The 13,403-nt window shown below is 34.8% G+C and overlaps 1 protein-coding gene across 1 annotated transcript; it reads left to right on the top strand.

Moving 5' to 3' along the window:
• The first annotated feature begins 1,945 nt into the window (after nucleotides 1-1,945).
• On the top strand, nucleotides 1,946-12,530 carry LOC110446259 (multidrug resistance-associated protein 7-like). The gene is made up of 18 exons (XM_021491304.1): nucleotides 1,946-2,104; nucleotides 2,883-3,986; nucleotides 4,174-4,401; nucleotides 4,630-4,792; nucleotides 5,108-5,283; nucleotides 5,398-5,649; nucleotides 5,789-5,887; nucleotides 6,060-6,249; nucleotides 6,424-6,648; nucleotides 6,862-6,982; nucleotides 7,131-7,323; nucleotides 7,484-7,699; nucleotides 7,952-8,079; nucleotides 8,309-8,478; nucleotides 8,625-8,782; nucleotides 8,907-9,160; nucleotides 11,007-11,250; nucleotides 11,573-12,530. The coding sequence occupies exons 2-18, from the start codon at nucleotides 2,940-2,942 to the stop codon at nucleotides 11,828-11,830; spliced, it is 4,122 nt and encodes a 1,373-aa protein (XP_021346979.1). The 5' UTR covers nucleotides 1,946-2,104; nucleotides 2,883-2,939; the 3' UTR covers nucleotides 11,831-12,530.
• The last annotated feature ends 873 nt before the right edge of the window (nucleotides 12,531-13,403 follow it).

Genomic DNA, 13,403 nt, shown 5'->3' on the forward strand with positions numbered 1-13,403 from the left:
AACTTAATTGCAAAAACTTGGTTACTTCACATATGCATTACATCATATGAAATTAGGCTAAACATGATACTTTTCCTTTGAAAACAAGCAAAACAAACATAGCAAAATGTGTATTTAACACAAAAGACATACTAGTTGTCTCGTTGGCAGCTAATGAGTTTATCAGCGTATATTATAAAAAAAATCTTAACACAATATTTACAATATAGCTAGTATAAAGGTATAACAATATATGTGGTCGTGTGTAATCGATTGCATTATAACAATCATGAGCTACAATGTATGACATATTAGGAGGCAGGGGAGTATAAAATAATAATTTAGAAAAATCAAAAGTTCACTATGTCTTGGATTACAATGAACATATGGAAGACGTAGTGCAATTGACCAATTCCGTATTATTTCAAACGAAATACACATTTTTATTTTCAACATGCAGATGCCATTTTTGGCATACCTAACCAACCGTTGAGTTTGTGAACAAAATACCCAATCTTTTTTTTCAATTATAATCTACGCGCAAAGTCGTTATATAAAGATATTTTGAAAAACGATATACGATATTAATCAATTCACAATAACAAAGTAATTAAGCAAATATAACACTCTTCCAAATAATTCATTTTTTCGTCCGATATAACATTTAAGTTAGGGATAGACAGTTTTGTGTATATAAGATTTATTTTGTATTTTCTTGTACCAGCTCTGTAGAAGAGTAAAGTAATGCAGAAATGTGTTTGAACATTTACAAAATCTAGAAGTAAAATCAAAGAATACACTGACTAATTAATGCAATAATTGAAGTTATCATAATTATTAAAAATCAAATAAAACACATGTTTCTGGATTAAATTGTATCGTCTTAAGTCAGAAATGATAAATCGATCCTTGCTGACTCATATCGAAATATAAAGCAGAACATTTAAAAATCGTAATACAAGTGCGTAGTTTTTATAGTCCAAGGGAAATATAACACAGCCTTACCAGTACACGTTACTGTTCACTCTCTTTATCACATGCCCCTCCTGGCGACGCGATCAAAAAAGATAGGAGTGCTATAATAGTATCTGTAAGTACACAGAGCAACTTATATTACACTGATTGTGAAATCCAAAATGATGCCTACCTTATTTGTGTTAATTACCGAATGTGGCAAAATTGATAAAAAAAAACCATATAAGTCATAATCGTTTTGTCTACTGGTAAATAATATACATAAAATTAAGACATACACCAATTCATCAGTAAAACTCTGCCATTTATACAGGTATAGGAATGTTGGACCTCGTGTAGATAATTATTGCCGTTGGCGTAATCCTCAACACAACCGTATGTTAGTCAACGAACAATTTAATACGTAAGTGATTTTGGCGTTCTATATACCTATGGGCAGTACACACATTTAGTGCGTGAAGGCTTAGATCATACTCAAATATGGCGAAAGCGAACGGGATAATGACTGTTATATTCTAAACATAAATCAACAGAGATGAGATGGGAGTTTAATTATCCGTCAATAAAATAGCACGTTGTCATTTTGTGTGACAAGATTCGTGAATTACTACGCAATCAACATAATTAAATCAAATATCCCGTTAAGTACATTATATATCGTATGTCCATTGCACTACTACATGGTAAAAGGTTTAGATTGGTATGTAAGAGTTCGTCACGGTGAATTTATCCGGAAAGTACAGAGGAAAATTTGATTATAGCCGTATATGAGTTACTAACAATGGACGACAACAACACAAGTAAACAGTAACCATGTCCCGTACTTACGCGGCGTTTAAATACACTAGACTGACCGTGTGTTCGATCGATTATAGTTAATACAGCTATGTCACACGACCTCGTTTTCATTTCGCTGTGTATACACAAGACGTATATCATGTCTATTTTCAGTTGGAAAAAAATCCCCTTTCTCTAGACCCAGGGAAATCAGCAGCATGCTGAATTCCGGTATTTTGGCCAGACTTGTGTATAAAATAAAGTGTCCGGTAAGTTGGGTCATTCAGCTTGGCTGGAGCAGACCTCGAACGGTTAAAGTTGTCAACATATAAAATATTGTTGAAGTAGAAACCTCAATCAATCGTACTCGTCGGTAAGTCTTAATATCATATTACTATTTGAATGAGCTATGAGGTATACATTATACAGTATATGTTGTACCATTTGAGTTTAAAGGCGGAACGACACTAAAACGTTTAACGTTAGTATCATTGACGATTCAATATAAGTATATACATCATAATAAAAGTTATTGTGGTAGTTATATTTTAGTACAGTGGACCTTAATCTAATTCATTACTAAAAAATACATATATATTTTATTTCTATCCTGAACACAATACTAAATAAATACCGAATAGAACTAGTATACTGATATGTTAAAATGCAAATCGGTAAAGGAAATATGTTAAAAACAAAATGTGTGACTGTAGTTATTCACTTCCAACACCACTTATATGTAACTGAAATAAACAGTGGATATTCCTTATTTATGTATATATTCGGCGGTTCGTGTGAATGCTTTATTTCCCCTGATACACAAGCGCAGATCTGAACAGAATTTATCCCAAATGGTCACAAATACGAATGACATTAATACACAGAGATATAATACGAATGACATTAATACACAGAGATATTCGGTTCAGTTTATTTCTTCCTTTCATCTTTTTATGGGAACTTCTTTCTGATTGGTTAAAATACTGCGAACATGATAAAATAGTTATTTTACATTTTTAAATATTATAAATATCACTTCATCTAGAATATATATATATATAATGAAGATTGCGATAAAACAGTTTTAATCACTAGAAAATTGAAAAGTGCCTTGATTTTCATGTTATACATGAACATATATACATTTTCAGATAATTGATATCGAGTACTCGCTCTGGAGAACGCTGTGCATTAAAGAAAACATAATCATGGATGACAACGTCACAATTTTCAAAGAAGTCAATACAACTGTGTTGCAAAGCAAAGAATCAATGGTTGTTCAGACTGTTGTCACGGAAGCACCATTTGAAGTTATAACGTCCTCAGTTGTCAATGTCCTACTTGCTGTCCTAACCGTGATAATATCCACTTATGTGACAAGGAAAGTATTACAAAGAACACAAGATGGTCACAAAAATGAATCTCATAAACACCAGACGGATCCGAATTGTGATGACGAACACACAGTCAATGAGGATGGAGTATCTCTGTTCTCCAGGTTAACTTATAACTGGGTACAACCACTTCTGAAAAAAGGAAATGAAAAGGCCGGTCTCTCATCTATAGATATGTTCGTCATGCCAAACGATCTCAACGTTAAGAGAGTTCAGGAACAGTTCTCTAAAACACTCCAACAGGTTGACTCTAGTGTACAGACTGACAAGAAAAAGAAGTCTACCTTACTGCAGGCGTTGTACAAAGCCTACGGACTGGAATTTTTTCTTTACTGTGGTATTTTAGAGTTAATTGCACATCTAATTAACTTCACAGGTCCAATATCACTTGGTTTGTTGATCGCCTTTTTCGAAAATGGGGATGAACCATCAAACATCGGTTATCGTTATGCCTTTTTATTGTTCTTGTCGAGTTTTGGAAAAGCTCTCCTTGAGAGTAGATTTCACTTTGTCCGTATGCATGTTTTTATGAAAGTGAGAATGTCTATCATGACGACTATCTATCAGAAAGTATTGCGAATAAGTACCGTCTCCTTATCGAAATTCAGCACTGGCGAGATTGTCAATTTTCTTGGGACTGATACAGATCGAATGATGGGCTTTTGCCATTGCTTCCACGCCCTGTGGAGTCTTCCATTTGAGACCATATTATGTATGTATATCCTATATCAACTGGTCGGGATTGCCATGTTGGGAGGACTAGTAGTAGCTTTGGTACTTGTCCCCATAAACAAGATCATATCAACGAAGCAAATTGCTCTCGGAAAGTTACTAATGGAAGAGAAAGACAAGAGAACGAAGGTATGTACTATCTATGTTAACTTGATTAGTAAAATAAAACAACAGTTCAATAGTTATTTTGTTAAAACAAATTTTATTTTTTGATAACAAAATCAATTAATTAATAAACGTCAAAATAGTCGTGATGTAATCATTTAGTAGAATGTGAGAATGAGATGCTTAATTTAGTTAACGTTTCCTCTCACAGTTGATGAACGAGGTGCTGGGCGGAATTAAGATAATCAAGCTTTACACATGGGAAGATCACTTCCGGAAGATGATTGACAAACTCCGTGATGCTGAGTTACAGATCATGAAACAAAAGAAAGTTATCGGAGCCATCACTGGATATTTGTGGACACTGACCCCTATCTTTATGACCGTACTGACCTTCAGCTCATACATTATGATGGGAAATACGCTAACGGCCGCCAAGGTAAAAACAAAACATGTGGTTTTCGTGTTGAAGTGTTTGTATCATATTTTCATTTATGTCACCTTTGGTAACGTTTGACTCTTTAAATTAAATTTTCCATGGTCAATAATCATGCTAATTGTCTGGACGAAACGTTCGTAAGACACAAATCGAACGAAAAATTCACTGATTTTGCCAATTTAATAGCAATAATGTGCATATTTAAGAATATATATATATTTATTACAGATGTTTGCAAGTCTAGCACTGTTTCTGAAACTCCTTGGATCTCTCAATCATCTTCCTTGGGTCTTCAATGGCATAATGGAAGCAGTTATTTCCCTTGAAAGAATTGAGAAATTTGTTGCATTGGAAGATATTGATCTGGAAAAATATTACGAAACAATACACGGTAAACTTCGATGTCATTGTTGTTTAGTTGTACTAGCATGAGTATACATACTTTCGTTTCGTTATTTTTGAAAAGACCAATTAAATGCATTTTGTTATTATGAACGATTAATGCGGTTGGTAGGTGCCGTTATTTGAAAACTGAGATATCAGGATAATTGTTTTGTGAAAAAAATAACGCTAATAAATTATTTCTGGATGATATCTGACATTCAGCAATTTCAGAAGTCAAATCACTTAAAAATAAGGATGAAACTCATATCAAATAGATATGGATTCAAAACATAATTTCAATTTTCCATCTATATGGTTACAGAATCGAAGAAATCCGAAAATGTGATATCGGTGAACACTGGGAAATTCACTTGGGAAGAGGAGAAGATGCAAAGTGACGAAAAAGAAAGTGAGACTGAATCTACCAGCGAATCAGAGGAGGCAACCAGTAAATCTGGAACTCTAAGTCTGCGAAATATTACTGTGGATATCACAAAAGTGAGTAATAATGTACATCGTTTGTGATGGAAATCTTTATGTGATATGTTTTAATTAGCATTCATAAAACCTAAGCCTTTTCATAACAATATTACAAATAATTTTTTTCTATAGGGTCAGTTCATAGGAGTGGTCGGCAAGGTTGGCTCTGGAAAAAGTTCCTTTCTGAACGCTATAATGGCAGAAATGGCTCGGAAAGACGGCAATATTTCTGTGTCTAACCTCAAAAACGGGTTTGCTCTGGCGGATCAGGAACCTTGGATACAACAGGCAACCGTCCGGGATAACATTACCTTTGGCAGTCCGTTCAACGCCAAGAAATACGCTGATGTACTGGATGCAGCATCACTCACAAAAGATATAGAGGTTCGTATGTGACACATTGTTAAGTTATTTGTTTTCTACTGTAAACAAATATTACCAGTATGTTTTCGATGATATATAGAGTTTTCTGTCATATAAACCTTTTCAGCAAGCATAAAAAATGGTTCTTTTAATCTTTCAGATGTTACCAGCTGGAGATAAGACAGAAGTTGGTGAGAATGGAGTTACATTGAGTGGAGGTCAGAAAGCTAGACTCGCCCTAGCAAGAGCATTATATCAGGTAAATTCAACACACTATTGATAAACCTGAACCTGTATTTGTCTTGAAATAAAATGTTCTTTTGAAGAAATAATAAACTTTTCCTTTAAACAATCATAAAAAATTTAAGATAACTAGCTTTTCGCGCAAAAGTTTAAAGTTTGTAAATGCTTATTCAACATTCTATTTCCAGGATAAGGAGGTGTATCTTCTTGACGACCCTTTAGCAGCAGTGGACGCGCACGTGGCACAACAAATGTATGACAAGTGCATCATGGGATTGCTAAAAAACAAGACGAGAATCCTATGCACGCATCACATCAATTTTCTTGGAGAAGCAGATCTTGTCATTGCTATGGATGATGGAAAAATCACCAAAATGGGTGAGTCATTACACAAATGTCCTAGTTTCTTTGAAGGAAAACTTATTTATATCGTAGAAATGATTTTAGGTAGGGAATTATAATTCAAACAATCACTCATTTAATAAAAATACTAGTAGGAAACCGCAATGAATTAGCTAGCAACGTTTACTATTTTGTTTACATTTCCATTAGGTCTTCCATGTGAAGTGCTTACCGATGTTAAATTTGCTGAACACAAACCATCGGACAAAGAAGGCGTGAAGGTGGTTTACAATGATAACAACAACAAGGAAGGGAAACTAGGAGAGGAGACTAAGGCTACTGGGGAAATGAAGTTAGAAGTGTACAACGCATATCTATCAGCGATAGGTAAATGGCTAGCCCTAGCCATGATAATATCTATTGTCTTCATGCGAGGTAAGTTTTTATTTCTCTTTCGTCAATCTGCGTTTACGTTAGAAATCAAACAAGGAAAGAAGTATGGCATTTCGATTTCTTGAATGGTCAAGAAACCAATAATATTTCTTTTTAAATTGATGTAAAATAAGTAGTCTCTAAGCATTAAAATAAAACTCAACACCTGATCAAAACTGTTTTGATATTTGTTTCATCGACATTCCCCTATTACAGTGTCCGAGATGATGAAAGACTGGTGGCTGACTTACTGGGTATCCAGTACTAATAATGACGATACCAACACCTCCATTTCTCGATATCTCTGTTTCCATGACAACATGTCCACACCAATTATGTAAGCTTCCTTTAAATTGATTACAATATAGTATATGCACGTAAATATTCGCTAAAAAGTTATTTACATTGAGTGATTTAGTTATACGTAAATTAAGCTGACGTATTTCGTGTTTAAACTGGTTAAATATTGTCTCTTCCTTTTTCAGCTTCGATCAACGTTATGACTTCACATCACCTGCATCATCCGGAAAATCAAGTCTTTTCTACTACATGGGGGTGTACGCATGTCTGTCTGGTGTTTACTCTCTATTCTCGCTTGTCAGGGAAATTTTATTTACCTATAGTGGGATGAGAGTAGCGAAGACCATACACAGTGACCTACTCAATACTATACTAAAGGTAAATCAATGTTTAATTATCCAATCATACAATATCGCAATTTCATTACCTGTACAAGCTGGATGTTTTCATTTGTTGTTGTATATTACTTGTAGTCGTTATAATTTCTTACTTTTGTGATTTTGATTCGTTTCTAATAAGATGAACTGTGTGTTTGTAGGCGCCTATGTCCTTCTATGATGTGACTCCTATAGGACGAATTCTGAACAGGTTTTCATCAGACATGGGGACTATCGACGACTCCATAAGCCACATGATTATGGTGGTTCTGTGCCAATTTTTCGAAGTTGTTGGAGCTATATCCATTGTCTGCTACGGAATGCCTTGGTTCATACTTCTCCTTCTACCTGTGTGCGCAGTCTACTATCAGCTACAGGTACATTCACTTAATGATAATATTATAGGTTTCGTTTTTATTTATTCATTCTAAATTATATATTGATATTTTAAACTTTCATCCCGACCAATTCTAGTTAAAACGCATTAGAAATGCTGGTCGTCAACAGTAACATGTAATGAGTAGATCAATTCGACAAAAATGTTTCATTCAATTTTCGATGTCTGTTTTGGCTAGATGTTTCGACTGGTCGATCATGTTTACTTACATTCGTACTACATTTGTTCATAGGAAAAATATCGCCACACGTCTAGGGAAGTTAGACGAATAGCAAGTCTTAACCGTTCACCGATCTTCTCCCACTTCTCAGAGACTGTTGCGGGAGTAGTTACGATCCGGGCATTTCGGGAGTCCGAAAGGTCAGTATTATTTTCGTATAAGATGAAGGCTTGTTTTAAGGTTGATATTTGTGTCATTAATTGATACCGGTTTCTTTCAAAACAATGAAATTAATTGATTTCTTTATTAGAAGTAATATATTATAGCAGTTTGAATAAAAATTATAGCCATTTTATCGCAAATGCTATTTATGATTAAGCATTGCTGAATTTTTGAATCGTAAAACTGATAATGGCCATATCCTTGTAGATTCAAAGACCAATACGTTAATCGTCTGGACAACTGGTTAAAAACTCGTTATACAGGCCACAACATAGCACTCTGGCTTTGGATCCAGACGCAGTTGGTTGGAATCGTCATGGTGACTGGAATAGCCTTTTTGGCTGTGATTGAACACAACATACATGGAATCGATCCAGGTATGATTTCTAAATTAAATGTGCAATGATGATACAAGACAAGATTGCAGAAATTGTTATGAACGATGATTTCAATGAATGAATAATATTTGTATGCATATTAGGAAGTATTTATAATATATCCAATGCTTATTTCTACGTCACAGGTGTAGCTGGACTCGCCATTTCCTACATCCTTTCGCTGTCTGGTCTTTTAAACGGAATCGTCAACTGCGTAACTGAGACTGAAACACAAATGGTTAGCGTGGAGAGGGTACAGCAGTATATAGAGGACACGCCCAGCGAGAAATGGGAAGGTTCACAGGTGAGTCATGTAAGCTTTTATTTTGATAACAAAGAATTATCATATCAGTAAATGGTATTTTAATCAACTTATGGAAATAAGTCCACAATGTATATTGTACATTTATCGTCATTGTATGTTACAGCCCTCTCCGGCCTGGCCAGCTACAGGTGTGATCAGCTACAGTGATGTCCACATGAAGTACAGGGATGGTTTACCTAACGTCCTCAAAGGCCTCACGTTCAGCACAAGTCACGCAGAAAAAGTTGGAATTGTGGGACGAACTGGATCCGGGAAATCAAGCCTCTTCCAGACACTGTTTCGTACTGTGGAGATCAGCTCCGGAGATATAACCATTGATGGATTGAACATACAGCAACTGGATCTCAAAGACGTCAGGTAACAGTCACCTCATAGTAACATGTAATTGTCAAGTGAGTTTCACCATATAGTAACACGTTGCATTCCAGTGATTGTCATCATAAAGTAACACGTGACTGTCAAACAACCGTTATCATATAGTAACACGAAACTGTCAAGCAACCGTTACCATATAGTAACACGTAACTGTCAAACAACCGTTATCATATAGTAACACGGAACTATCACACTATCGACAAAATATGATAATATCTCGGTCTCATTTTCAGTTTGACACCAATTTAAATTTACACTTAAACTTGGACCTAAACCTTTATGAACATTTAATGTTTAATGCTAATTTATTGACTAAAGCAAGTAGTTACATTGTACCTTAGTGAAGATCTTAATTCTGCTATTCGTGTTTGTGTTCAGAGATATATAGAATCAACCAACAGATTTTATGTATGTATGTATGCATATATGTATGCATGGCATGCATGCATACATGTATGCATGTATGCATGCATGTGTATACGTGTTCATGCGTGTACGTATGTATGTATGCATGTTTATGTATGTATATTTACATTCTGTGTTGCATTTGCCTATATGTCGTTAGTAAACCAAATTGCAGTATATGAGACTGTATACTACAATTTACAGTGATACGGCCAGTGTAGGAATACAGCTGGTACAAGGTAAACAAACATGGCCGCCCGATACTTTCGGTATCAATAGGCCTATAGTCGGAAAACATTCTGGGTTCGTTAGCATTTAGCAATATAGGTCATCGCAAAAAAATAAAGCAACTTGACAAATTATGACAATATAAATTTATTATAGGATGTGTAGGTACCCCAAAATTATTGTAAGCGACATTCTAGATACGAAATTACCAAGTTTGTCAACGTCATCACACAGGGGATCGGTTTCGAGATTTTGAGTTATGCATAACATCAGTGAATAACCACAACACTAAAATTCAGCATTTCTAAAACCTTGTAAAAAGTCGAGGGTATCGACAAGGTTTTAGAATGTGTACAAATACCTTTTGAAGTGTTGTGGTTTTTCAGTGATGTCATCCATTACTCAAAATCACGAAACCAAGCCCCTGTGAACGTCGTCTGCTAGCGATGCTAAGCTGACCGATTAGACATGGAATCTATTTCAAACGAAATGTCCTTGGAATCGTTATCACCTACTGAAAGGACCACTTTAATTAAACATTTCCGAGTATATATGCTTCTGAAAATAACGTAATATTCCAGTCGAAGGAAACATAAGCGCCGCATCACTTCAAAATACATGTAATCTATCAATGCGCGAAAAACAGCTTTAATTTTAAACAAGCAGAAGTTATGCAATTATCAACAATTTTTCAACATATACACACTCATATGAAATAAATAATAAAGTTAAGTTTGTGTTCAAACCATTTTATGTGCGTGTGGTTTTCAATGACACGAGGGACTATATTGTTTCTTCTGGAAATGTCGGCTGTTCTGGGATTTGAACTTACTGACGTCACTGATATGATAAGCGGGAAATTCAAACGTATTTTTGCTTCAGTTACTATACAAAACAAACTATATACATGTAAATGTAAATATAAACATAACGGGCGACATTCTATTTATCTGTCACCCAAATTGCATTCATATCGACTGTATACTGCATCGGGTAACAGTTCAATGTATGCATGCATGTATGTATGTAAGTGTGTGCATGCATACATGTGTGTACGTGTTCTTTAATTAAAGAGACTGAAAATGTAAAACATATATATGGTACATCGGTTGAATTTCCCCTTCCTGTATTGATCAATGTATACAGAATTAAGATAAAGCTGTTCACCATTTAATGTAAATCATCACACTTTCAGACGACATCTGGCTGTGATTCCCCAGGACCCATTCCTCTTTAGTGGTACCGTCAGGGAGAATCTGGACCCCACCTCTTCCTACAGTGACGAAGAACTATGGGGTGTTCTTGACAGGTGTCACCTCCGACTGCCTGTCGACAGACTCGGAGGACTCGAGGGAGAGGTAGCAGAGAAGGGCCGGCATTTTTCAGTGGGACAGAGACAACTCATGTGTTTGGCTAGGGCACTTCTCACTAAGGCCAAGGTAAGATACTTCTTTGTGGTTGGGGACAACCCTTTCGCTAGATTTGGCGATACTCACTGAGGTATTTCATTTGAATTTGGACCAATGGGAATTTGAATGTCCATTGTAATAATGTTGGCATAATAAAAATGACATGGACAAGTAGTTAATCCCAAATAATGACGAGATGAAAACTTGTTAATACAACATAAGTTTTCAAGATAATGGGTATATGCATGAACCACGGAATTAGATTGTTATCTAAATCCGTGGCATGAACTGATATAAAATTATTTGAATAAAACATTGAACAAGTTAAAATTTACACTATTTTTCCGTTCAGGTGCTGTGTATTGACGAAGCTACGGCTAGTGTGGATCTGGAGACAGACATATTGATACAGGAGACAATACGACAGGAGTTTGTGGACAGTACGGTGCTGACCATTGCCCATCGTATCAACACCATAATGGACAGTGACCGAGGGTTGGTGATGGATCAAGGTCAGGTGGCCGAATTGGACTCTCCAGAAAACCTTCTCAAAAATCCACAATCTGAATTCTACCAGTTAGTTCACGGGAAACAATCTCATGAGCTGTAGGGTGAAGGCTTCACGTCTTGAATACAACTTAGAAAAGCAATAATGTTAGATGCCATTACCTTCTATAGAAATGATAGCAATATATGTAGGGTTTTCCCATAGAAACAAATCTTGCCAAGTATTGTGTTTCATTTTAGGAATGAATATTTAATGTTGAAATGTACTCAATGAAATACTACCAATGTGTTATAGAGATATATTATCATGAATCAGATTTTATATCTGCACACTGATTTATATTACAGAGATATCGGTGCTCTCAGCATGGAGACCGAGGCAAAATTCAATGTCATTTTGTCAACGTTTTATGAAAACAATTGTGAATTTGGTCATATTGTGTTAAACAAATTTGTTTCTATTTCCGAAACTTATAGAAGTGTGTAATGCATTTCAGCTATATACAGGATGTGTTTGTTACGTAAACGTTACGTTATGGTTTACAGTTAACTGTGTTTTATACTTGTAATTGTATGGTTTACAGTTAACTGTGTTTTATACATGTAATTGTATTGTTTACAGTTACTGTGTTTTATACATGTAATTGTATGGTTTACAGTTAACTGTGTTTTATGTTATACGGTACAACAGGGACCTCTTCTGATACATGACGGGCATTACGTAAACAAAAACACGAGGAAAATAGGCATACTATTGCATTAACATTATTTTTTTGTATTTTATTGTATTGAAAAAAAGTATGAACTTTATTGTGTATAATTTTATAGGTAAATGATTCATTTTATTTGTTGTATATTATTGTATGAATAAATTATTTGTTTGTATGGATAAATTACGTACTTAGTTTAAATGTATTATTGTATGAGAAAACGATGAACATAAGTACAAGAACCATTAGGGTAGACATGAGAGGCAGTATGAATACAAGAAAATGTAAGTAGGCCTGTATTTTCTATGGATGTATAATTGTGTGTTTTTAAAAAATGGAAGTGTAGTTGATTTTAATGGTGCTAAGTGAATTTGGCCAGCCTCCAAAACACGCTGATATTTATTAAACGATTTTATGAAGAAACATGTTTTCATTTTTTTTAATTGTGATACGTTAATAGAATTATTCATCAAAAGACTTGTTATCTTGAAATCATTCCATCCACACACAATTGTAATTTCATCTATTATCTGGTCCAAACGACAAGAAAAATGAAACAATACATCCCATATCACTATCATTTATATAGTAATATTTCTAACAACTACAAAACGTCAAATTCAAATAAAAAATGGCATTTTTCAATTTAGGGGAGACTTAATTCAAATCCTTTTTTAAACACCGACAAAATTCGTTTGGATAAAAAAAAAAAAAGTATTTGAACCTAAAATAATCCCAAGGTTGTCCAATAACCACAAATAGAGAGTTAAAATCAGAACTCATAGTATATGTATTAAAATATTGACTAATCGTCTACCAAAGACTCTCGCAAGCATATTTCAATATGTCTAAACTTTAAGTGGAAAAGGGGTGATATAATACATACAATACAAGTAAAAAGATAGCTCAAACAACAGAAACTCACAACAGCGGAGACAAAACTAATACAGAAAAACTGGAACCGAA

Source organism: Mizuhopecten yessoensis, unplaced genomic scaffold (genome assembly GCF_002113885.1).
Source record: "Mizuhopecten yessoensis strain PY_sf001 unplaced genomic scaffold, ASM211388v2 scaffold2671, whole genome shotgun sequence".
Classification (NCBI taxonomy): Eukaryota; Metazoa; Mollusca; class Bivalvia; order Pectinida; family Pectinidae; genus Mizuhopecten; species Mizuhopecten yessoensis.

Excerpts from the sequence above, each read along its gene's own strand:
- LOC110446259 (XM_021491304.1), top strand. The coding sequence starts at position 2,940 with ATGGATGACAACGTCACAATTTTCAAAGAAGTCAATACAACTGTGTTG. Across the intron at positions 7,324-7,483 it reads TACTCAATACTATACTAAAG|GCGCCTATGTCCTTCTATGA; the intron begins GTAAATCAATGT and ends GTGTGTTTGTAG. Across the intron at positions 9,161-11,006 it reads CTGGATCTCAAAGACGTCAG|ACGACATCTGGCTGTGATTC; the intron begins GTAACAGTCACC and ends TCACACTTTCAG.